Source organism: Dipteris shenzhenensis, chromosome 25 (genome assembly GCF_047967505.1).
Source record: "Dipteris shenzhenensis isolate YYH24624 ecotype China chromosome 25, Dip_SZ_1.0, whole genome shotgun sequence".
NCBI classification, from domain to species: domain Eukaryota; kingdom Viridiplantae; phylum Streptophyta; class Polypodiopsida; order Gleicheniales; family Dipteridaceae; genus Dipteris; species Dipteris shenzhenensis.
This window is the reverse complement of record NC_141620.1, coordinates 14,962,359-14,989,643: the sequence shown is the minus strand read 5'-3', so window position 1 is coordinate 14,989,643 and position 27,285 is coordinate 14,962,359. Positions and strand designations below refer to the sequence as shown.

Below are 27,285 nucleotides of genomic sequence, written 5' to 3'. Positions count from 1 at the left end.
GAATACTTGTTCTCAGTAGTAATCATAGTAAGTCCTCAAGTATGCATCCATTGTGATCCATCCTTTTACTTGACAAACAGTATGGTGGCTCCATATAGGTTGGGCCATCTTTGGTACTGAAACAACTCTATGGCTTTTCCATGGCTCATTATCTAAGGTGTCCTAACCACAGGTAAGTCTATCCATATGTCACAGTTCAATTCTGCTACGCACATACCTGTACAGGGGGAGACCCTTAGGCACCTTGTCAACCATAGCATCTTGCTATTTTCCCCACAGTGGTTCCTACATAGCATGCTGCTCCAAGCCCCATTCCTTGCACATGGTCTCATCAACCATAATACAATTTTGGCTCTCTGCTTTATGCCACTTAAGTCGCTGACAATTTTCCATTACGTACCAAGACCATCAATGCTGACTCATTGTTTGAAAAGCCCAGTGAGGTGGAGCCTTAAGCAATAGGTCCGGCACTCATGTGTGTCCCTCAAGGAGGGTGCTGTAATCATCCCTGACGTGTGCATACAAGGGGCAAACCATAACTAGATGTTCCTTTGTCTCCGAATGGAGAGCATAAGAACATCCCCTTACCCAAATTTTCCTTTGCAGCGGGACGTGTGTGATGGAGATCCCGACTTACACGCAGAGAGTGATGACCACGCTTGGATATCTTCTTGAACAAGATTTCATGTTCTCCAGCTACCCCAAGATCTATTGCATCTACCAAGGAGAAGCATAGGGAAAGACAACTCATGATTGTAATCAGAGAGGTTTCATAGACCACCATCACCCTTCAGTCCATGAAAGAGAGCGTACTGAGTTTCTGTCGGCACTCCGGAGGTGAAGGGCAAACTCAGCCATGATGAAGGCTAGCACTAAGGGAGAAGGCTAATCAAAAGGTAGTCCAAAATCTCTTCATTCAAGCTACAACTGCTTGTGAAGTCTAAACATTTTCATTTTAGTCTCTCCCCAACGAGCATCTAAATCTAAATCTAGCTAATAGGGCAACGCACCATTTAAGATAGAAAGAATTATCACAATACCAGCAGGCCGCAACTTGGACGAAAACTTCACAATGTGAAATTTGCATGTCCGCTAATACGGCTGAAGCATGTACCTAGATGAATCCAAGAACATTCCCAAACTCATCCTCTAAAAACACAACATAGTGCAGTTTCAATCTCATTATAGTCACTCACAAGGTTGAAAACCATAAACTCCTGCCAAATGATGACAAGGAGTTTAGGGTGTAGATGATATCCTGCCAAATGTTGACAAGGAGAGCTATACAACCAATAGATTCCTTGATCCATGAGAGTGTAAAAACGCCTGCAAGCCATGACTTAGATAAATGCTCCCACCTTTTGGCAGTCTTCTTATACCCCTCCGTGCCTTGCTCTCAAGGAGTCCTAAGTGACAAGCAGAGTTTAGTATGTAGATGATATCATGCCAAATGTTGACGAGGGTGGCTGCATGCCAAGTCTGCTGCCCCCCATCACTAAACTACATATCACGGTACCCACATATTCCAGGCTATGCTGCTAGCCACTGTCTCCCACATCATCCTCCAGAGAGAACTAAGATCTCTGGTGGGAGAGACCCAAGCAAGTGACACCCAGTCCATCTATCATGTAAGCTGGAGAGACCACCTCCATGGTGTTGTCATGCCCCAGGTAGGTACGACTCATCCAAGCCATCATCCTAAAAAACCAAAACGGTTGAGCTGCTGGACAGCTCCACAAGCATTGAGCTATTGTCTCAAGGTCACCCATGTCACAGAAGTGGCAAACCCCATCCACCCTCATGTACTCCAACCAAGGTCCTATGGGAAAACCTCCATGATATCTATTCGAGCAGAGGCTAGTCTAGAGGCGGGAGCAAAACCTATATTAAGAACCTCATGTGGCACTTGTTGCTCCAAAAAAATGTTGCTCCCGTGAGGGGATTCACGCTATCGTGTCCAACTGAAGCCATCTACCAATGCATGTGGTGTAGGAGAAGGGTACCTCTACCACTTGATCTAAGTACCCTACCCTGGCCGAACCCTCGCCTAGCTCCCACTGCACCTCATGCAAGGGTCTTGCCTCCCATTACCATAACTGGAAGGGCTTGGGGTCAATGGTCCAACTCCATCCAAGCCATCCAACTACTCTAATCCTCTGTCACACTATCAATTCTAAGGCCCCATCAGGTCTATGTCCCCTTGCTCCAACTCCATTTGGAGTAAGCCAATCAAACTTACAAGAAGAAGACCACGTAGGGCTCGTCATGGACTTGCTGCAAGTAGAAGACTCTAAGAGAAGCTCATGTTCTGGAGAACTACCTAAAGTAGCATCTACAAGGCTGCCTCTTCCTCAAAGATCTATCGGTAAGATCCAGTACTTATCTTAAGGATGTCATGTGGATCCAAGTGCATCTTGCCTCCTTCATCCCTCAACCAATTTAGTTACACCAATGGCAAAGAGAACCATCCTTAAAACTAGAAGAGGCATATGCGTTGGATATAGAAGATAACCTAGTTGCACTTAGTATTGTGCCAATAGCCAACATTGACACAATGAAGAGTAGCGACTAAAATTCCGACAGGTAACGAATAGCCAAAGATGGCCTTTAAGAGGGACATAAGGTAGTCCACGAATAGTTAGCGTATCGCATCAATCGAATCAGCGGCAGTGGCCAAAATTCCTAGAGCGGGTCCAAGAACCTAAGTACAAAGATTATTTGCATGGGAATACATAGACTTAAAGGGGATACCACCAAATTTCTCTAATTCCAGATGCAAATCCAATTCGGCAGCAAAGGTATCAAATGAATCCCAAATATGCCAAGTTAGTGAAAGCCGAAATAGATCACCTACTAAAGCCAAGATTTGATGAGGTGGATAGATGCAATTGGTTGTTTCCAATAATAACTATGCCAAAGAAGAATGGTAAGTTGAGAGTCTATGTAGACTACAGGAAGCTCAACGAACAAACATCAAAAACCCATTCGTACTGCCATTCATGGATACCATTCTAGACAAAGTGGAAGGGCACGAGATGAATTCATTCCTTCACCGACGGATATATTGGGTACAGCCTCACACTAGTTGATAAGGACTGAGAAAAGACCACCTTCATCACCAAATGGGGAGCATACTCGAGCAAGGTGATGCCATTCAGGCTTAAGAATGCACTTGCCATGTTCCAACACTTCATTGTGAAAACATTCCAAGGATATAAAAACGAATTGTTACCAATCCTCCTCGATGAAGCAAACAACACATGAATCAAAAAAGCAACTTTCATCACAAACTAGTCCACTTGGTGGCCTAAAGCAAAATGCTTTGCAATTGCATTTCCATATTAATTGTGGACTCAAACTCTTCCTTACAAAACCAATCTGCAATTTTTAGAAGCCATACCCCCTAATTTCAAATGCAAACCTTCCTAGCCTCATTTATGATGCTTGACGAATTCACAACATATTGAAGACTTACCTTGCCACACTTTGCAACCAGACTAAGAAATCGAATTCGACAGCAACAAAAACATCCCAGATGATCCAAATAACTTCCACATACAATCCTACATACCATTGACTTCTAATTCACTTTCCATCTTTGAGCCATTGGCAAGATTCACATTGAACCGCGCACATACAAAGGGTTCATAGCTTTGCCTATTACGATAACATCCCCTAAAAGCCACAAGCAAAGCCTCATGGCCTACCCTATTACTGCAGCTAGTCTGTTTCTATACAATCACCCACAATGAAGCCAGGACATTTTGAACCTAGGAGCAGTAGTTCAAGCAATAATAATTAGACATGATCTGCTCTAATGGCAAGTATTAATTTTTTAACATAAAGAAAGTAATCCATGATACAAAATACAAAAAGGGTGGGGTTTTTCTTTTATTAATGAACGGTTTGACTCTCTTTCATCCATTAAAGTTGCATTTTGTGATAAACTTTCCACTAAAAGAAAAGTTACAACTTGGGAAACTTTGTATGCAAAAATGTTTGTGTATTACCAAAATCAATTCACAAAGCCGCCTTGATAAAGCATAGAAGATACCTGGCCAACGGGAATGTCCTTAGACCCATCTCCACAAAGGATTTTTGCTAGATATCCTTCCTCCATAACCTCCATTTCCAAAGTTGCCTTGTCCTAAAATGGAAACGCACAGCATAAGAAAAGCAACAGCATGTATGATAATATGAATACAAGAAATAATGTCAATAAAGTCCTCATTGGAAAGTCAAGCTATATCAAAAGGGTATGGAACATGTACGATTCAGACAAACAACTACCAAATCTTCTCATGTGCTCAATGTGCAACTTCTGATGGGCTGATGCAATGTATGGCATTGAGAGCTGCCCTTGTTTACTCCTGTATACTGTCATGATTATTTGGTACACCTCTATGCCGACATGGCTGCAACATGGATTGGATCTAAACAGCCCTTGAGGCTATTTTGCAATAAGATAGATGGCCACGAGGCGCATGAAACCGGCCTTCAATAAATTGAAGGGCAGTAAAACTAACAAGTAACCTGTCAACACTGTTACATTAACAATACAGCAAGAGTATTACCAGCAGATTGGGAGCTAGAGTGCCCCTGCACCAAGACAAAGACACAGATTGGCCCCAAACCTTCACGCCCCTTTCGGTATTTCTTTAATTAAGTGAGAGGCCCTGAAATCCAGGCTACATAAAGGATACACTCCTTACAACTGGGGCATTCCACATCCCATTGAGCAACTACATAGCCTTTACTGTTGACTGCTCTCACCACTCATGGCAATAGGTCTCCATCCCTAGTCCATGAAGCTTGCACACAGCTCGGAACTGTCACTAGTGCACTCAGCTTAGGCCTGTTCCTAGCAACCAATACCTCTTAACCATTCGCCTGCACAGGACCAGGATAATAAAGCAAGGATACACAGCTAGCATCCATTGGCAAGGCTTCACACTCTGGTAGGCATCAATGCCCCATGCTTACACCTTGTTATGCAATGCTCTCTCCAAGCTTCATAGTAAGCATTCAATGCTGATCCAACAAAAAAGGCACACAGCCCAAGACTGTTTTCTCATAGCCTTGCCAGGCCACACAGTCCACAATAACTAATACTAGGGCCCGCATGGCCATTTACCAGCTCACGGGGTAAAGATAAAGCATGCACACACAGCTAACATTAGATGAAGCCTTGGACTAAAGCAGTCGCTCAAAAGTAACCCATGGTGAGCACACATCCCAAGATAAGCACTAGCCTTATCTGCTTTGTATTTGAACGCTGCCCAAGGCAACAACCACCTTGCACATGGAAGCATCTGTACAACAACGTTCAACAATGAGTGCATCTGAATGGTGATGTACAACAGCCTGTACCCTGGCATAAGCTACCGTGCATAGTCCATACAGATCCTGTACCAGCGCACATGAGCATAACTCTCTGATTATCCGTACACAAAGGCTGTACCTAGCCCGTTGGCAGCCCATACCAAGGCCCCCTTAGCCTATCAGCAGCCCCTTCCAAATTGGTATGTCTATACGGTAACAACAGTCTGTACGTGCATAATCCCGTACACCATCACGAGGTGCAGGCTCCCACCGTACGCAATCATAGCTCGCACCACAGCTCCCGTAACAGAAATGCCTCTGCCAAGCGTAGTCAGCCGTACTAGTTCATGCACTACCTACAGTCAGAGCGACATACAGCTCCGTGCATGTGCTCCAGGCCAAGGACTTTTGTATGTGTATATGCTTTAGCCCACTCCATAGCCTCCTCTTTCCTTCGTCGTTCTTCCTGGAACTTCCATGGGTAACCTTACCAAAACATCTAGGCATGGGGAAATGCCACATGGCATTCCCCCTTCATTTGCCCCTAGACCCCTCTAGTGGGGCTCTTTTCGGAAGCCTACCAATGGCCTACCTTTTGGAAGCCTACTAAGGGCATTTTGTCCCCTTCTTGTTCCAAACCACAAAATTTCACCCCCAAGGCACAATTGCTAGGGGTTCTAGCACATCACGCAACCCATGACCTCACTCTATGTTTTCCCGAGGTCCTGCCCACATGCAGGCCAAATGCATGTGCCAAAAAACACGCCCTCGTGACACGCTATATGCCCGTGACATTTACAACGTCCACGAGTGACACCAAGGAAGCAAACCAAAGGGCAATAGAGGCAAATCTAGGACATGTTTCAGAGAGATCAGGGCTCCAAAGATTCTATCCTAGTTCGCACAAAGTCCATGAAATCCCACCTAATCCCCTCTCTCTCTCTCTCTCTCTCTTTCTTTTATATTGGCAATTTGTTGGTGCACACCACCATAGACTGCAGTTCTGCACCTCATAATTGAGTTTGGACTAAAATAAAAGAGTTGGTATTTTTTAATCTCATTGTCCTCTTTGCATCACCAGTGAACTTTTCACATGGATTAGGTACTATTGGAGAGGTATTATTTGTATTTGCACATTTATTGATCTAAGGTATGGATGTGGGCTCTCCATTCTGGATGTTCACAAGTTGTATTTTGCAGAAACATTAGGTCTTGAAAAGACATGCATGTATTCTCCCTTTCTTCATTTGTTTTTTGTGGTTTCACCAAGCAATGAACATGATCATGAAAAATGTGAGTATGAACCACCAGCACTGTGAAAGATTGCCCTCAAATGAAGAGGTATGAGTAACTCTTCACCGTTTCAATTTCACAAAGCACATCGCCTGGTGCAACCTGATCACCCTCTTTCTTACGCCACTTTGCAATGTTTCCCTGAGAAAGAAAGAAAAACTACCCTTGATAAGCAAGCCATGCTTTTGAGCAACACACAACATTTTCAATTAGCTAAACTTCACATGACAAATGCAAAGAAAGACTGGGATATAATAAAAAGACAGAATATAATGGCCTTGAAAGAAATTGACCTGTGTCATAGTAGGTGACAATGAAGGCATGCCAATCTCTTGATGTTGAGTCACTGCAAGAGTTTTTTTAAATAATCAACAGTAATAGCAACCTCTTCAAATTTTTGTGGCCTACTGCACCAATAATATGCGATATGTAACAACAACAAAACTTGAAGGACAACCAGTAAGCATTGGTTGGGACAATAAAACCAGCTTACAGTACTCTGTATTTGCTAGCAAAGAATATCCATGCAGCCTCAACTATATAAAGGCTTATGTTCAACAACACACTATCTAGGCATGACATAAGTGAAACATGCTTCTTTGATTTCTTTTCAGCTGTTTCAAATTTTTTGCAACATGCAAATGTGAACATTGATGTGCAAATCCTAGTTTCATAGCCCCACATACCATCCCATGCAGAGAATGTCAATATGACTGAAAGTCGATTCACATTTCGTGAAATCAATCCCCATGTCCAAGCCTAACAGGTCCCATGAAGTTTTTGGCTTGTAACCGACAAAGGGCAAGTACAAATATAGAATTTTTGCTCCAAGACCTTTCTACAAACATGAAGGCATACCGTGTTCTACACTTTCTAGACTCCACAAACCTGTATGCTGCACTATAATCTCAGCTCTAATGTATGCTATTTCAAACCAACCCACATGTTCAAGGCAACAAAGGCATAACTGGTGCATATATAAGAGTCTGAAGTGTTAAGGGTTGTATAATATGTATTCAGATAATGTTTCAACACAAGAAAATGCCAAAATTTACTAATGTAAATGCAAAACAAGAAGTGCAGTTTCTAAGTTCACAGTATTCAACCACAATGTTACTGACCATCAGTTATATCATGCAGAGCCAGGACTAGTTACTTTGACATCGAAGCCAAATGGTTCATATTTGATCAGTACAAATGTGTGCTCTCACATAAGTACACATACCACATATACACATTAAAAGGATAGCATATGCATTTAATAGCTAGTATTCTCAAGGTCTGGTAGCAGATATCCTGATTCTCAATGAGCACAGCTATTAGACTACAGCTTTGCTTTGGCTCTCGTGCCTCCGGTACTAAAAAATCGGGATTGAAAGATCACTCATTTATTCAATGTGACATCCACATTAATTACCGGAACCTCATGATCATCACATGAAATGTAGTATAATATTGATGAGTTGAAAATTCTGCTCAGACCTGTGGTGGTAGAGATCTGCCGCAAGCCATCTGAACGGCCACAAGAGTGAGTCAAATTTGATATTTGCACGTCTGCATGAAAACATAAGCAAGACCATGTGAAATCAGGCCAAAAAGCATGGCAATACTGTAAACTACAATACATGAAATCACAGTTCCACAATTTAAAAGTATTAATGGTAGATTACAGATAAACCAAAGAGACAGCTTCACCAACAGGGCTTAAACAAACCCAGCATGACTCTCTCTCCCGACCATACATTCTTTGCAAAAAAAGGAGAACCAGATTGTACTGAGATGGGGAGTTGATAGTAGGTCCAGGGAGCTTCCCACAGTGCTTAAAGAGAACATATCCACCGCAACTCTTTTTTGCCTTGATTATGTATTTTGAGGCATTTTTCCACTCTTGCAATACTACTTTTTGGAAAGTTCAAGTAGCCCTAATTAATCTCATCACTGTTCTGTGGAAGAGCCTTATCTACTCTAGCAAAGTTTACGAGATCTAACTAACTGATCAAAAGCTCAGGTTTATAGTCAACTTCAAGTCCACACCAACTAAATGCAGGTTATGTATAATCATTCTCCTTGCCACGAATCAGACACTTGTCATCCTCTTCTAGTGAATGAGGAAAGATGACCAGAAAACCTCTTCTAGTGAATGAGGAAACTAAAAGCAAATTCTTCATCATCCCTAGCACATGCAAAGCATCATGGATGCAGAGATCAGAGCCATCAACGGCTGTCAGCAAAATCTCACAAATCCCTCTAACTGGATAAGAAGAGCAGTTGGCACAAGATACCTTATTGCCAACAGAAGCACATGACAGCATATCAAAAAAGTCCTTCCTATACATGATCTGTCTGGGTGCACCACTATCAAAATACACACTTCTCTACAGTTTCACTGACACTGAATGTGCGTGAATCCCAAAAGGCATCATAATTGCATGTGAAGAAGGCCCAATTATGCTCCACAAGACTTGTTGAATCATCCTTTCCTGCATTTGTGGCTGGAGAGTGTGCAACTGCCATACCAGACTCTTTCTGCTACCTTTTCGCAATCCTCTTTTGGCATTCATGAATGAAACGACTTGGCTTTTTACAGTAGCAACATGTGCCTTTCCTCTTAGGCTTTTTAACATACTTTCTGTCCTCACCAAAAGTATGGCCTACATGATGTTTGAGCTGATATTTGCTCTTCTGCAGTAAAAGCTTGCTCTCCGCCGTGTGCACCAACATGTTCTTTGTAGTATGCTGTTCTTGCAACAAAAGTCCCACCAACACATGAAAGGAGAGAGGGTTGTGATTTCCCCTCATGGACAAATTTGAGCGACGTATGAAAAGAAAGATAAGATTTTGGTAGGGAGTTCAGTGTAGGAGAGACAAGTTGTGCATCTGGTATGACTTTGTCAATATTCAAAAGTCACTCATGCAAGTCCTGAATCTTGATGACATGGTCTACCATTGATGCTTCTAAAGTGTCCCAAGCATCTTTCAAAGTCCGACAGGACCGAATGTGAGGTATAATTGACATTTTCAATAAAAGTGAAATCAAAGACAAAGCCTGTGCATCGGCTGCATCCCATCTTCTCTGCTCCAGAGTGACACCAACAGGTGCTTGTGCTTATGGTGGAGCTTGTTGCCCACATCTTGTGCCAACCCCCCCCCTCTGCGGAGGAGTGCCGAGGACAATAGCAACAGGATAGACACCATCACCAATGACAAAATCCCAAAGTCCCTTGGCAACCATTAAGCTCCATAGTTTGTGCCATTTAACTTATCCTCCTGGGCAAGCACACCAAAAACATGTCCTGGATTTTGGGCCATCCCTGACAAAAGCACACAAAAAATTGTCCACAATCCCCTTACTGGGAAGTGTATTGCACACTAAGATTCTCTATCCCAAACAAGCCAATGCCCTCGTGTACCAGCCGACAGGGGGGTGGCGAGCCTATATATAGACCACTCCTCGCTTGTTGTTTTCATCTCACGGGAGATTTGAAACAAAACTCCAAATGCATGGTAAAGCATGACTGAAATATTACCAGGTATTAATCTCTAATCTAGAGCACCAAAAGCATCTTGAAAACAGTCCAAACATGGGACTGGTTTTTGCCAAAATGGAGCTTAGCTCACCCACTCCATTAGAACTTTGCAGCCCAGGCAGAACAGGGAATATTCAACCTCTGTAAGGGCTGGAACAGGAAAAACAGAACTGTATTCGAGCTGAATACACTCTAAGGCAAAACGGAGCTAGTGCAATTCTAAACAGCAAGAAAATGACCCCACAACAGAGCCGACGTTGCTACAGCAGAGAAAAAACTCCAGAGCAAGTCAAAATAGTGCTGGACAGCAGTCGAAAACATCTCTAAAAGTGGCAAAAATTACTGTTTAAGGGCAAGTTGTGTATACAAATAGGCTCCAAACAGTCACAAAAAGAGTGACCACAGCAGAACCTTCTCCGAAATCAAGGCACCACTGCTTCAGAACAGCATTAGGGAGCTGTAGCAGGTCAAAATCAAAAGAAATTCCTTCACAAATGGTCACCCAGGTAGGAAACAGCTGTATCACTGCTCCAAAAGTGGCAACTAAGGCTGTAGACGTGATGGCTCACAGAACCCAGCTAAACAAGCTCAAAATCAGCTCCAAAATCACCCTAAAATGAGGCGATCAGCTGTATGAAGGCTCCAAGAGCACTCCAAGTGACAAAAAACAGCATGGATCACAAAAGAGCTGTACAGAAGTAGTTGTCACAACAAAAATCGTCCCCAAGGGTGCGGGAGCTGAGGGGAGGTACGTGGGAGCAAGAGGCAGCCTGCTATGTTACCAAATGTGGGAGTTTGGATATGGAGAGAGATCAAAAGCGCGGAGCTCAGATGAAATGAGATTGCAAGAATGAAGTACAAGAGGGCTGTCAACATGACAAAACCCTAAATAGAGTGAGCCTAGGGTGAGTCAAAACTGACTGCACCACTAACTCAACCACTAACAATGGTTAGGAAGAAAAAACCGTATAAAGGGAAATGTGCCCCTAGCCCTAATTACATTGGCCACTACCTTACAGATTAACATTTCTAACAAGATGGGAGGGAGTTGTCAACATCATGTACTTGTATTCTGCGTGCAGTAGTTTGCTCTACATATTGTTGCCTATCACAGGCAAAAGTTCAACTCTTGTGGTCTATTGAAGAAGAGAGCCCCTTAGCATGAGAAAAGAAGAGATTGTTTTCATTCTTGTAGCAATCTATTTTATGTAGCTTGGCAAGGTAGCTCTGAGGCATGGGTGCAAAACCAGTTACAGGTAAGACCCATCGCTACCACGAAAGATTGGATCAAGCCTACTGTTATGCACTACATCTATTTCCTACTGCAGATCACGGGAGCAGCACCAATTCTTTCCTCCCAGCCAACCTTGCTGAAGCATACAAGCTGAAAGAGAATTATGAATCAAAAACATACGTGAATCCCACATTCTCTTCTCACTCTAGCTTCAACAAGCCCCATCTCCCTAGATGGATCTAGATGCCACATGTCATCATCACAGGGCCTTCCTAATGCAACATTTCACCCCTCTCTTGGGATGCATTAATATCCTTTGCCCCTAGGCACATTCCTTGCATTAGGCCCTTAGCCTTAGGTCCACCTAGTCTGGTGCTATCAACCCTCACCTAGGACCTTGACATTAATTCCCTCCCGATCATTTACATGAAGCGCAAACAAATAATTACAAACATAGATCCTTTAAGGGAAATGTCGACTGATTCCTCCGAGGTCATGCTACCTCGGCTAAAACGTAACATTCCTTCCCTCTTCAGACATCAGCGTCCTCGATGATAAAATCTGGAAACACTCTCCGCAATGGTATACTGATTCCCAGGTAGCTTCGGATAGAGGCTGACCATGCCATGCAACCAACACCGTGGGTATCTTCCGAATTCGTATTTGCATTGTTCCTCGGTCCAGGATTCTTGTTGGTTTGCGCCTTGCATTATCCTCTATATCCTGAAATAAAACCACACCTTCGATTAGTGAGTCACCTGTATGTAAAAATTTCTTTAAGCGCGAAACATGAAAAACCGGGTGCATCTTACACCCCTGTGGCAATTCTAATTTATAGGCTACCTTGCCTATTCTCTTTAGAATTAACCACGGCCCACAGTATCGAAATCACGGACCAATCATCATGAGTAGTCCAATAGATCGATGGGAACGAGTTAGGAAGCCAATTTAGCTCGACCACCTAAGAGCGTCTTAGCATATAGGGATTGAATGTGAGTTGTAATGCGCTCTTTCCCATAGTAGTTCTACTCTTGTTGTGTAGAGGCTAGTAGGATTGAGTCAAAGCTGCTGTTGCTCATGGAGTCTTGTGTCTTAAGCTAAATCGATGGGAGAAAGGGGAGTAGTCCATCATTTCCCAAATCGGTTGGCCGATGACCAGGGACTTCCTTTCGTTGTCCTTTACATTTGGGTTTTCTACCTCTCACCAGCAATAGTGTGATGTATCTCATACAATGGGGTAGAAGGGACCATTGTTGTTACGTGCAAGCTGGATATACGTAGTGATTGGCATTATGGATAACCTCATGTGATCTTGGGGTGTTTTTTGTTCATGATACAAGGAGCGACAGCCGCCTATCACATCGAAGGCAAGTTATATGCATGCTGGTTGACAACCACAAAAAACTGTGGTAAGTGTCGTCTTCCACGTAGCTATTTGCTGAACCTTGTGTATGCATGGCTTGTTATTGAACTGGGGAGACAAGAAAAGGAGGAGATTGAGGAGACAAGGAGAAAGAGAAGGAAGAGAAATATAGAAAAGAGGTGAGTCTTCTTTCTTTCCTGAAATCTCATTTTTTGTTTCAATCCTTTGAAAACAAGCATGAAAACTAGTTTACAGGTTTAGCAATACAAGGAGAAGCACTCACAAAACTAAAGCTAACAAACAAATAACCTACATTGTTGAAACAAACTCACCTCTTGAAGAAGACACCAACCCTAATGGCCCCTGTTGGAATGGTCACCTCCCCATTTGTAAGCCCCCATATGAGGAGAGCATGGGGGAGGTAGACCAAGGCATGATTAGGCTGCTACATGGGCAGCACAAAGGAGACCTTGTGCAGGAGAGATGGCGGGGGCATGGAGCCTTGGATCTGGCCTGGCAAGACGGAACTTCAGAGCAGGCGTACGGCCTGCAACAGGGCCCTGTGAAGGACGCGATGACATCAGCAGAGTACCGCCCCACTGTACGGGGCTGTACGGAGGCTTAGTGGATGGAGGACAGGGCTGCTGGTGTCCTCGCTGAAGGGGATCTGCAGTGGGGAAAGGCGTCTGCATGGCAGGGCCTTTGGGCCTTGTATGGAGCCTACGACAGGTCTGGAACAGGGCCAGCAGGTGGGCAGAGTGTCTGGGACCATGGCGGGCTGCCACGTGGCCAGGTGGGTCTAAAGAACAGCCCCCAACCAGGTCAGTTTACAGACTGGGGGGGGGGGGCAGACTGGTCGGCCCAAACAAACCCTAAAAGTCGGCCCTACCAGGTCGGTTGGTTCAAGGGCCTTCTGCCCTATAAAAGGAGAGGCCCTTTGGCCTCATTTTATATCTTCTGGAGCAGCAAAAGACCAGCAGTCAGGAGCAGCAGGAGACCTACTCTTGGAGCCTATTCCCGGAGGACCACGAGAGAAGGAAGAGCTGCAGACTGGGCTTGGAGGGCTGTCTACCTAGGCTGACACTCAGGGCAGCAAGGTTGAGAAGAACACTCTGGACGGCGAGTCTACATACGCTCGAGGTGGAGCACACGGGTGACATCTAGTAGGAGAACCTTTTGGTCTTGTATTCTGTCCTACTCTTTGGACAGACAGAAAGATAAAGTGTTGCTTCTATATTTGTCTCTGAGCATTGTCTATTTATTGGCTTGCACATCTATGCACATTAAGTAAAGAAGTTTGTGATTCCTCACCCCACACCACAGTGTGTGAGCTCCTCAGCCATACTATCAGTCTTCTGCTGTGCGTACCCTCTGTTGGGTAATTTCTAACAGCCCCACCCCTTAGCTTTCATTGTATCTAGTATTTCTTAGACTCATAGACCCTTGGTCTTTCGTAAATGTTAATAAACTCCCTCCCTCCCTCACTCCCTCCCTCCCTCTCTCTCTCTCTCTCTCTCTCTCTCACGTTGCATTATATTGCGTAGCACTTAGATGATATTCGACGATGCCTCTTCTTTGGGGCACGTTGATTTTGTGCTATCTTGTATGCAGAGTTCTTGATGTCCCATGGGCCCATTTTGGCCTCTAGTGGACAATAATACACTTTCTTTCTTTCTTTCTTTCTTTCTCTCTCTCTCTCTCTCTCTCTCTCTCTCTCTCGGTTCTCATGTTATCACAGAGATTCGTAGTAAGCCGTCGGTTCCTCACAAGACCATCCAGGCTGAGCTTGGGTCATCTCCATTGCAACTCGATGCAGCATTTCAAGTCATCGCCTACCAGGGCGTAGAGGGATTGCAGTTCTGGGCGTGGCTAGCATTGTCCTCTTCTATGGCACTATCAACTGCAGGTGACCAAAGATGCTAGTTTGCACACACACACACAGAGGTGGTTTGAGCCATTGGGGCTCCACATGGATAGGCTTCCTCCCCTTAAGTACAGCATTGACGCGTCATTCTGCCCAATCCTGTATCATGAAGTCAACCAAGTCGTACGTGAGGATCTTTTGCAGCTATACACAGTCCAGACCTAGTTGGAACCGAGTGAGCTCCCAGTGAAGCTCAGCTTCTATAGAAATCATTGCCTACGTATCTCAAAGGAGGGTTTTATTGACCTACAAGGATATACGTGGACTCACCTATCCCATTCACAGAGGATCTCTGTTGGGCAATTTCGGATCTCTTCACATGGATTTCGCATAGAGAGTGGCAAGCCAAACGGCTTACCCAGAGAGAGGTGCATATGCACCTTGTGTGACCTATAGGAGAATGAGCAAAGGAGCATTTCATTTTCAGATGCCCAGTGTACTATGAGATTCGAGGGCGCTTCTATTATCTCTTCAGAGACAACTCCACGTTGTTATCCCACTTCCTCTCTTTTCGAGACCAGGGATGCTTGGCCGCCTTCATTCACAAGACAGTCAAACACTGCGAGCACCTACTTAGATACACAGACAAGAGCAGTGCACCTTGGTAGACTCTTCTCAGAGCATGATCACTGAGTTTTTCCAGCCGGACCATACAGACTCCCACCCCATGGGCCTCCGACACGATCGTGACCCAGAGCACAACCGACAAGGGTCACTATAGCCCTTGTTAGACGTAGAGCCATGACCATGAGACGGCATCAGACCACGCGCACAGAAACCCGACAGCATTCTTTCTAATTTCATGCTCCAGCCCCCTCATCACCCTTGACAAAGGGTGATAGAGGGGACCTTAGCTGTCATATTTGGAGCATATTTCACTTGTATTCTAATGATCGCCAATCTGATGAGGATGATAGTGATGATGTAGCTGATTATTCTGGTATGACTATGAAGCATTTTGCATGGGTGTTGATACTCGTTTAGTAGCTCCACCCTTTCAGCTTGCTTGTATCAGGTTTCTCACAGTCTCATAGACCCATCGGTCTTCCGAAGACACTAATAAATTCTCTCTCTCTCTCTCTCTCTCTCTCTCTCTCTCTCTCTCTCTCTCTCTCTCTCCCCCCACACACACACACATGTAAATGTATATGTTTATGTATATGTATGATACATACACACATACATGCACGCACGGGCACGCGCACACACAGATATAGCATGTCTGTGTGTGTGCGCACGCGCGCGTGCGTCTCTGTGTGTGTGTGTGTGTGCACACACGTGTGTGCATGCGTGCGTGCATACGTGTCTGACTATATATATGTATCTCTATCTATATATCTATGTGTGTCACTGTGTGGACTATACTCTTAGCTACATATGTCTATATGAAATCTTAGGATTTATTTTAAACTTACCATCATAAACTTAAGAATTTGAATGCAGCTGTTATTTCGTTCTAAAAGTGCATTTACATCGTTTTGTGCCATTAAATAGTCACATGCGACACAACCTACATGCCATGTATTCCTAGTTAAGTTATCATGTACACATTTTGCAAAGTTGACATGCTAGTTTGTATGATTTGCATTTTGAGTAACCATATATTTGCTGAAGTACCCTCACTATGTGTGTGTGTCTGTGCACGCATCCCTGTTTTGTAATGGCAAGTTCTCTCTTTGGGAAATACTTCTTGTAATATAAAGAAATATAGATTTCACCCAAAAAAAAGTGTGTGTGTTCATGTGTGCGTGTGTGTGTGTGTGCGCGCGCGCGCCTAGCTGCCCTTTTGTCTCCCGCTTGCTTCAATCTTTCAGCCTCCCTTGGCTTTACAAGAACCTCGACGTTCCTACTTTGTCTCGTTTAAAGGCATCACCTCGATTGCTGATGTTATAGATGATGCTGGTACTGTGCTCCCCTTTTCTCTAGCAACCACTACATATGGATTGGGCTCTCATTATCGTCCTTTGTGGCAACAAATTACTTCTATGCTTTCGCCTTTTGTTCTGATTCCTCCTTTGGAACTCCAAGACCGGCTGGAAGATTGGACTTTGACTTCTCCAAGGTCCTCTTCTCGTCCTTTGAGGCTATCTCAGATTACTGTACCTGCATTGTATAAAATCCTTTTGCCTCAACCTTGGGTTTCAAAGGGAGGTGATTCTGTCTAGCGAATGCATCACCCAGCCAAGTGGTGGAGGAAAAGATTACAACAACTTTGGGCCTATAAAGTTGTTAGAATTTACCCAACAGAGAGTACACGCAGCGGAAGACTTATAGCAATGCCCAAGAGCTCACACAATGTGCATGTAGGTTGTGGAATCACAAACTTCTTTACTTAATGTGCGTCACATAGATGTGCAAACTCATCAATAGACAATGAACCAGCTAGATAGAGAAACCACCAAAATATATATTTCCGTCCAAAACTATAGACACAATACAAAAGAGATAGATCCAGAGTCCCACCAATGGTGTGGTCCTCTGATCTTACCACAAGGTCCTTCTCCTACTTGCCGGCTATCTCTAGACTCCAGCCCGCGTGCTCCATCTCGAGCTTCTGTAGACTTTCCGTCCAGTGTGTTCTTCTCCACCTTACTAGGTGGGCAGCCCCTGCCAAGCTTTGTCTGCAGCACACAAGTCCCTGTTCCACTGCTCCAACCTGCTTGTGAATGGCTGCTCCAGAAGGTATGATGATCTCAGCACCTTGCTGCCCTAGAAGACAGCCAAGGTCCAGCCTCTCCCTAGAGCTAAGTCTGCAGCACCTGTTGCACTCTCTCACCTCTTGTAGATAGGCCCAAAGAGTAGGCTTCCTGCTGCTCCTTTCTGCCCTGGAACTGCTGGCTGCTGGATAATGAAATGAGGCCAAGAGCCTCTCCTTATATAGGCCCCAAGGGCCCCTTGAAATAACCGACCAGTCTGTCCCCAATCTGGGCCGACTGGACAGACCAGGTTGGCTGACCCAACCGACCTGGTTGGCTCAGCCCAACCAGCCCTTTAAGGGCTCACAAAACTAGGCCTTTATGGCCCACACTCTTAGGGCTTGTGGCACTCCAATCAAGGCAAGGGCCCAGCCCCTAGGTCAGCCCTATATAAGGCCTGGTTGGCTGCCTCAAAGCAGCCCAACCAGCCTCTCTCCTGGCCAACCCATGTGCTGGTCTGTCCCGCCTTTGCTGCGCCACTCGTATGCAGTGCCGTACTGTTCCGTACATTGCTGATGTCATCGTGCCTTTCATAGGGTCCTGCTGCAGTCCACTAAGTGCCTCATGCCAGGCCTGATCCAAGACACTGTGTCCCCGCCATCTTCCTGCACATGAGCTGCTCCTGATGCAGCCTTTCATCCTTGGGATACCCCACCAACCATGAATGCTCCAAATCTGTCCCAGATCCACACATTCAGGTAATCTCTCTTTGGGCACATCCTGCCCTAGGTCTCCCTCCCCCACGCTCTCCTCATTTGGGGGCTTACAGATGGGGAGGTGACCTTTCCAACACCCCCTCTCACCGACACATCTTGGCCCAATGCCAACACATCGATGAAGATGCTCCAGTAACTCCCTAGTAGTAGTCCTCTGGAACTTTTCGATGTCAAAATCTTTTCCTGGCTTTTCATCCACTGGCTCCTGCTCCACCAGGTCCGGTTCCGCTTCCGCACACCATCCTGGTACACAGGTCCATCTTTGGTAGCACCTCCTGGCACCACCTCCTTCAACCACGTTCCCGTCTCTGAACTCGAGCAATCCAGCCATCACGATCTTCCAATCGTCCCCCTCATAATGAGTAAACAACCTGGAGTGTTCCAGGCACCATGCTCTGAGGGTCTATTTCACCCCGTCCTTCCTTTGGCAAGGTCTGCGACAAAAGTACATCTCCAGATAACCTGGACTACAAACTTTAAATGAACCTGACTGAACCTGAGTCACCCTCCTTCTCGCAAGGGCACAATCCTCCAATCGTGGAAGTCGATTCCCAAGAGCTTCTGAATCAGGGTCGTCCTTCAGCAAGGTCCCTGCCTTTAGGCTCCCACACCTGTGAGCCTCCTAGTTGGGCTCTGATACCATGTTAGAAAATACCCAACAGAGGGTACACACAGCGGAAGACTGATAGTAATGCCTAGAAGCTCACACAGTGTGCGGTGTGGGTGTGGAATCACAAACTTCTTTACTTAATGTGCGTCACATAGATGTGCAGACTCATCAATAGACAATGAACCAGCCAGATAGAGAAACCACCAAAATATATATTTTCGTCCAAAACTATGGACACAATACAAAAGAGATAGATCCAGAGTCCCACCAATGGTGTGGTCCTCTGATCTTACCACAAGGTCCTTCTCCTACTTGCCGGCTATCTCTAGACTCGAGCCCGCGTGCTCCACCTCGAGCTTCTATAGACTTTCCGTCCAGTGTGTTCTTCTCCACCTTACTGCCTGTGAATCAACCTAGGTGGGCAACCCCTGCCAAGCTTTGTCTGCAGCACACAAGTCCCTGTTCCACTGCTCCAACCTGCTTGTGAATGGCTGCTCCAGAAGGTATGATGATCTCAGCACCTTGCTAGAAGACAGCCAAGGTCCAGCCTCTCCCTAGAGCTAAGCCTGCAGCACCTATTGCACTCTCTCACCTCCTATAGATAGGCCCAAAGAGTAGGCTTCCTGCTGCTCCTTTCTGCCCTGGAACTGCTGGCTGCTGGATAATGAAATGAGGCCAAGAGCCTCTCCTTATATAGGTCCCAAGGGCCCCTTGAAATAACCGACCAGTCTGTCCCCAATCTGGGCCGACTGGACAAACCAGGTTGGCTGACCCAACCGACCTGGTTGGCTCAGCCCAACCAGCCCTTTAAGGGCTCACAAAACTAGGCCTTTATGGCCCACACTCTTAGGGCTTGTGGCCCTCCAATCAAGGCAAGGGCCCAGCCCCTAGGTCAGCCCTATATAAGGCCTGGTTGGCTGTCTCAAAGCAGCCCAACCAGCCTCTCTCCTGGCTGACCCATGTGCTGGTCTGTCCCGCCTCTGCCGCGCCACTCGTATGCAGCGCCGTACTGTTCTGTACATTGCTGATGTCATCACACCTTTCATAGGGTCCTGCTGCAGTCCACTAAGTGCCTCATGCCAGGCCTGATCCAAGACACTGTGTCCCCGCCATCTTCCTGCACATGAGCTGCTCCTGATGCAGCCTTTCATCCTTGGGATACCCCACCAACCATGAATGCTCCAGATCTGTCCCAGATCCACACATTCAGGTAATCTCTCTTTGGGCACATTCTGCCCTAGGTCTCCCTCCCCCACGCTCTCCTCATTTGGGGGCTTACAGATGGGGAGGTGACCTTTCCAACAAAAGTACCGCTTCGGCAATAGGTTTTCTTTTGGCGAGTTCTTTTGAGAGTGTTTCCATCTGGACATCTATTAGCTCATCGATACATTGCTCCTGCACTTTGCCACAGATGTTCTGCTTCTTCGGAGACTGTGCCTCACTTGTTTTGGCATTGTCCGTGCTCTCGTGAGTTTTTTAATTTGCTTCGACAGCGCCTGCGAGCGAGATTCCCATATGTTCTGTTTGGGAAGTTCTTCTAGCTATTTGGGTTTCATCCATCCACACTGGAGTTTCATCTTTTCTTCGTTTGGGTTCGCTACTTGGCACTATGGACTTTATGGACATATAGGAATTGTAAAGTCTTTGGTGATCCTACTTTCTCTTTGTTTGGCTTTTGTAGGCGTTCTCTGCAGCAATCTTTATTTGATTGCTTGCAAACCCGCTGCATAGATCATGAGGTCTTTTTAGCATATACTGAAATTTTCAGTTGATGTAATTGTAGCACCTTGTTTTGAGGTTGCTACTCATATAATATAATCAATCAAAGATTTCACCCCAAAAAAAAGCATGTATGTATGTATTCATTTATTCACTTGTTCATTCATTCATCTATGGCTTTCGAGACAAAGGACAGAATTGGCCATGATGAAGGCTAAGCAACAAGGAAGCATCAAACTTGAGATTTCTAATGGATGAGACAATAGGTTATATTTAATGATATAAAGCCATATCCTTTAAACTCAAACCTCTGCAGCTCAAATGAAAAGCTTCAATCACAAACCCTATCATGTGTTCTGTGCACTTGACACAACATGCTATCACATCCCTAGTCAACTCCATTGGTGATTATAAGTAGGTAGAGGTAACATGTATTACATTATCTTGCAAAGTAAAAAAAGTAAACAGCAATAAACACTCCCTTCTGTTCAAATAGTTGCACAAACCTGCACTTGGCAAAAGAAGTGCTCCATTGTGCCTACTAGCAAGGGCTTTTTTTGATCCTATTGGCACACCATCAAGCGGAGCTGACACAACATAGCTTCTAACCACAGTTGATGTATTAGAAGCCCTTCCCTCTGCAGCAAGTGCACAAATTTTAAAACGGAAACTTTAAAAACACTTGGACTATGCTGAATGATAGGGCTTTACTAATACAACTGAAATTTTGGATTTTAGTGCAGTTAACATCCTTGTATATCGTCCAAATCATGAAACACATGGGACCAGGTTTTATTAACTACTGAAAAAGAACGTTTTAAAGATGTGCAACACAAACAATCAAAATTGACGTGCTTATATTGTAAACTACTCGGTGCTTTCTATCAATTCAAACAACGGATTTTGCAGAGGCATTTGAATGAGATGATTGCGAGTTGCCAAACACATATACTTGAACTTAAGAGTTTGCAATTAAGCTGGAATTAAGACTTATATAGCTTAAACACAAAGTGACATCATTGAAAAATGCAATATGATTGAGGGGCCAAGACCCCCCCCCCCCCCTTATCCAGGCTCACTTTATTCTTGAAAATGGAGATACAAGACCAAGGTGCAATGCACCTTCCAAACTGATGAACTCAGTGAAAACCTAGGACCTAGATACAAGACTCAAGAGCATATGTACAAGGTAGACAACAAAAAGGAGGACTTCAAGCTCTTGTTTCAACTCTTGGCTTGCCCAATCCACAAGGAAGAAGCCTGCAACAATCACCACTTACATCCAACATTAGAGACAAGCACTAGTTCTAGAAAGATAGTAGAAACAACATGAAATAGTGCTGTAAATGAGATAAACTTGACAATACAGGCTCCCTTCGTGACTTGACCCTTTTGTAGATGAAGTCCTTGATGCCTCTGAAGCTACCTTGGGTGAGGAGAGTGTGGAAAAGGGGCTGGAATGAGAACAGCTTAGAAAAACCAGCCTGGAGCTAGAGAGAGAAAGCTTTTATGGAGTGATAGCTGTAGAGAGAGAGTGCCAATGCTGATCCCAAGGGAGGAGATGTAAGAGAGGAGCTGCTGCTGTTCCAGAAGTGCACAGAAAGGCAGATTTCTGCAAGGGAAATGGGCTGGAACAGTAGAGAGAGAAATTCTGCAGTAGAGAGAGAAAGACTGCAGCAGGAGAGAGAAAGGGGATGTGGCTGCTCCAGGCTAGGAGAAGGAGAGAGGATGCTGCTGCTGTTCCAGAAGAGCTGAGAGGGGGCAGATTTCTGGAGAGGAGGGGCTGGAACTGTAGAGAGAGAATGTGCTGTTGTAGAGAGAGAAAGTGCTGCTGAGGTGAGAGAATGGCCTAGGGAGAAGCTGGCTGCACCCAAGGAGCTGGAGAGGTTTTGCTGCATCAACCAAAAGGAGAGAGAAGAAAAGTGACGAATTTTTCATGTGAGGAATGAAGGGGAGAGGCCTTCTTTTATAGGCTCAGCCCCCCCCCTAGGCCTAGAGTGGAAGGTGGACACTTGTCCCAGATTTTTGGTGGGCTGCAGTCCCAAAGAGGACAGCCCACAACCTGCCCCAAATCTACCAGATTTGGGGCCAAACACTTGGCCTGCATGCCCTGCCACTTGCCATGCATGCTGCCACATGTGTGGGACAGGTGGACTGACCTGCCAGCTCAGATTCCATGTGGCAGTCTGCCACGTGTCAATTGCCACGTCACTCCCAAAAACCCTAAAATTTCAAAGTTATCAGAATTCAATTCTGATCGCACCCACGGGTTCCTAATAGCTTAGACTATCTATTGACGTACTCTAAGGTCATAATTGAGCCATACTGAGTTCATTTGTTTGTCATCTTATCTTGTATCTCCATTACTCTTGGCATGCTGCCAGGCCCACACCCAAAGCTCAGGGAACATTCTCTTGAATGGTTCCTAGGTCGGTATGCAATCTGTGCATTTGATTGGTCCCATGTTTGGGTACTCAGGTGGGGTGTGGTTTCCAGATGTCCCTCTCAAAGAGAGGCCATCACTCTTGTGGGTCACTAATGCCCATAACCCCAAGCAAGGGGGTCCACCCTCAAATGCTAGACCTAGTCCCCATTGTCCGTAACTGAACAATAGGAAAACATTTCATTTCTTAATAAGCATACTATTAAAAAACAAAAAGAAATAGTACCAAGCAAGTGGATACATGTTGAAGCAGGATGACATATATAATCTTGACAATGTTCGGAGGAGACACCTAGATAATGTAATTTGTAACTAAGACATTTCAAACAATGTTTTCAATCCAGTCAAACATAGTGCCATCTATTTGGAAAGCTATCAATGCACATTTCCCTTAACAGATCTGAACACAACAAAAAACCCAGAATTTTAATGATCTAAGCAGATGGCACCAAAAGGAAAGCCATCTCTTTCAGCAGACCCAGCAACATGCCTTGTTACTGGCGGAGGGAAATTTTACATTCATTAAGGCAGACTATCATCTACCATCTGCTATCTACAGATGCAAATACCTCCACAAGACTAATATATATCCAGCCTTACTATCACCTGAAAGACAAAAATGAATGCATGTGTGCGACTACACATGTGAGAAAGAGAGAGAAGGAAATTTGAGAGAGAGAGAAAGCCAACGGTAGGGAGGGCTGTGTTAGAAGAGACCTTGAAAAAAAGTTAAAAGTTAAAAACAAAACGACTTACTAAACAAAACTATGGTTATGTTTGCAACAATACCTAGGTCCTAAACATAAGTTACCATCTAGGTTTATAAATATATTAAGATCTTCTGCGTAGAGAATTGCTTGCATTGTTCTAAACATTCTCCATATGTTTTCTTTCTTTTCGAATGCATATGATCAATCTATTGAGTAATGAAGTTTGTGGCTATGTGTTTAATGATCAAAGAGCCAAGCTTTTAAGCATTCTTCAGTATTGAGTCATGATATTATCTATTTAGAGATCATGGACAAGGTACAATGGTATGCTAGCAAATCTCCAACAGCTTCTTAAAATATCTAGAAGTAACATTAAAATTGCAATTGGAAAATGTGGCATCAACCTTAAAGATATAGCAGGCATTCCAGTAAGATATGATACAGTGAACACTCAAGTTAGATATGAACTAATAAGTCAAAATTCCTCAATGGTAATTTAGCACAACAATATAATAGAAAGGTGTATGCTTGTAACCATGGTTCTTTCTTCTGGCCACATTTTTTATTTTTCATTATTGAGATCTCTTATTTCTAATCACACGTGTGTATTCTTCTATGTGAGTTTTGACTCCAGGATTCACATCCTGGCCGAGCATCTTCTGCTACCATGTGCACATACTCTCTTGCAGCTTAAGAGTACTCTCTTTTCATGGCTGGTCACCATGCACGCTATCTTCAATATAGCACTTGTCAACTTCAATGTGACCTTTTTCCAGACTTTAGAGCTCTTATCGCCTTCAGTGCGATCTGTCGCCTTCAGCACGACCAATCATCCTCAGTGTGATGCACCATCTTCAATACGGTTCTCTACCATCCAACATGGCCATGGATCTTCAATATCCATCAGTCGCATTCAGTGACAGGATGTCGAAAGCTAGTGCATGGGGTGCACTTCACACCAGTGAAGTTACGAGTCAATTGACTACCTTACCGGATAACCATCAACCTGGTATTAAATTACCAACACACCATATGAGACTGATGACGCTTCGCACATCCACAAGGATTCTCTATACCCGACCATTCCTCCCTGACACCTTCAACGCCACTGAGGGTGAGCCTTGGTGTGTTGGGCTATGATGCTTAGTCAATGAGGACAGATCTAGATCGCATAGCTTAGTGAGTTGGGAGCGATTTCAACACCCAGTCCTTGAGTATCTAGTTTCGAGAGCCTTTCGAGAGCTAAACGATGGTCTCAATTTGGTAGAATTCAGTGTTGTCTAGAGTTAGATACAAGTTGTCTAGGTTCTAGGGTTGATTGAGTCCTAGGCCTCTAGATTAATTAACCTTCGTGAAGGGTAAAATAATAATAATAATAATAACCATAGTCATAAAGTTATTGAAGCATTAAATTATCAAAAGTTGATGCTTTTCTAAAAAGCTAGTTTAGCTTTTCTGCTTTTTTATTTTCTAAAAAGCTGGTTTAGCTTTTATGCTTTTTGCTTCTCTAAAAAGCTAGTTTAGCTTTTCAGCTTTTTGCTTTTCCAAAAAGCTAGTTTAGCTTTTCTACTTTTTGCTTTTCCAAAAAGCTACTTTAGCTTTTCTGCTTTTTGCTTTTCCAAAGAGCGAGTTTAGTTTTTCTACTTTTAGCTTTTTTGCTTTTAGCTTTCTTATTTTTAGAAAAACTACCCTAGCTCTCCTATAAAATAGTGGCCTAGCCTACCCACAAAGATTCATTCAGTGAATCATCCACAGCTAGGCCATCTCCTCTTCCTCTTGCTGCGCAACAGCTTCCACCTTGCTGCCATAGCCTTCCGAGCTGCTGCTACTGCTCCAGTTAGCTGCCATCTCCTCTCTCTCTTGCTGGGCACCTTATCCCAGCCTACTGCCAGGGCTCTTCTACATTGCTACACTGCTGAAAGTGCTGCCCTAGCTCTCTACCTTTGCTGCCCTGTCCACCCTTCTGGTTTTCCTATTGATTGCTCTTTCGCATGCGCCTTTCTACTCTTCATCCACCTAGCTTGGTGCTGCTCCAACCTATCTTCTTGCTGCTCTACATCTGTTCTGGGCAATCTCGTTGCTCCTTTGATCTACCAGGCCGAGGGTGAGAGACCGACCAGTTTTTCTCTCTCATCTTCTTGACTGTTTGTACAATCAGCCTGCTGTAAGAATCTCCTTTTCTGACCACCTAGCTGTTTTAGAGGGCTGCCAGTTAACTCAGCTTACCTTATTTAGGGTTTTGACTTATTCATGCTAACCCTAATGGGTAATATCTGTTTTGATTGTGTTCCAGGGACAAAAGAGAAGGCTGAAGCTGTTCATGTGGCTATCTTCACCTGGAACTTTCCAGGGACTGCCAGTGGTTGCTTTCTTGGATTAGTCTTAGTCATATGTATATTTGGGATGCATCTTTGGCAAAAGCATCTTTGTAGAAGTCTTATATTTGAGTCTTGGTCTGAAACTCAGGGATTACCAGAGTGGGTTTTGCCTAAAGATCCGTATTACCATTGCAGTGAGGCTAAGCATCATTGAAAAATAAAATACAACTAGGTTTTACCCAATTGGGGGGGAGCAGCCTCATTCTCACCCAATCGGGTGTCGGAGCACTTGTCTCCATCTCTTATTTTATGTTGATATGTGGATGAATATGGTGTGAATGCATTTTAAGTTGTGCTATTAAGAAAATTTTAAAAATTCTATGTTTATTAAGTTATTCAACTGGAAATCACGCGTCTGAGTAAGCACGACCACCTTGAATGGGATAACTTCAGACGAGAGTCTACACTGATAGGTTTTGGACGTAGTTAATAAAAGTGCAAACAATCGAGAAGAAGATGCCAGAGGGACAAGCACGGAAATATCTCAATGGCCTAAATGGAACACTCCGCCGTGACGAAGTAAAGTGTTTTGATCCGAAGATTTTAAAAGGAATAATTCCCTTAGCAAAGAGGATCGAGGAAAAGAGGAAGAATTAAGGAAGATTTGGTACAAGAAGAGATAGACCCGAGTCTAGGAGGAAAAGAGACCATTGGAACCGACCAGGATTCTATTCCAGCAAGAACTTTGGATCAAATCAATCTAGCAAGAAGCAGCTAGATCAGGAGACTATTGACAAGTTCACGAAAGAGGGCTTTTAAATCAGATGTGATGGGGCTCATAAATTCTTAGAATGCCCCTTACGAAAGGGAAAACACTAGAAACCGGGATAGCCTACAAGAGGTAAAGGGCCAGCAAAAGTAAAGGCTGTTTTGGAAGAGATTGAAGATGATGAGAGAGCCCAAATTTCTGAAGGCTTGGGGTGACAAACTTGCCCTATTTCTTTTTTATCCAGGTTCCACTCATAACATCATTTCTTCAGAGTTAGCTTCTTCCTTGGGGATTGTTTCGACTACTATGCAAGGGAAGAGAGCTTCAGGGGCTTTCCGAGACAACCCGATAAACGTACTCACACTAGTGAGTACTCTTCTGCGGGTTCATCTACAAGGTTATCTTGACCACTTGGATTTCCAAGTGGGAAACATAGCAGACATCGACGTGATTCTAGGTCAACCTTGGCACTACAAGATGCAGCCCAGCCTCGATTTTCGGAAGAAGACAATGAAAGTGGTGCAAGGGGGGACATGAAATCGCTATTCTTGCAAGAGTCTCTCGCAGCCTCATTCCCATGGTCAATCATATCCAAGCAAAGAAGATATTTAAGAAATCTATTTTCTCTTATTTGATTTTCG

The 27,285-nt window shown here is 44.4% G+C and overlaps 1 protein-coding gene across 1 annotated transcript in view; it reads right to left on the bottom strand.

The window, feature by feature from the left end:
* Positions 1 to 27,285, bottom strand: part of LOC147885493 (dihydrolipoyllysine-residue acetyltransferase component 3 of pyruvate dehydrogenase complex, mitochondrial-like) — an 86,939-nt gene that overhangs the window by 30,154 nt on the left and 29,500 nt on the right. The window contains exons 2-6 of the mRNA XM_087396068.1: positions 20,911 to 21,042; positions 8,098 to 8,169; positions 6,909 to 6,961; positions 6,682 to 6,756; positions 4,055 to 4,147 (exon numbers count right to left, since the gene is read on the bottom strand). Coding sequence (XP_087252194.1) covers positions 4,055 to 4,147; positions 6,682 to 6,756; positions 6,909 to 6,961; positions 8,098 to 8,169; positions 20,911 to 21,042 — 425 coding nt within the window. The remainder of the gene's footprint in view (positions 1 to 4,054; positions 4,148 to 6,681; positions 6,757 to 6,908; positions 6,962 to 8,097; positions 8,170 to 20,910; positions 21,043 to 27,285) is intronic.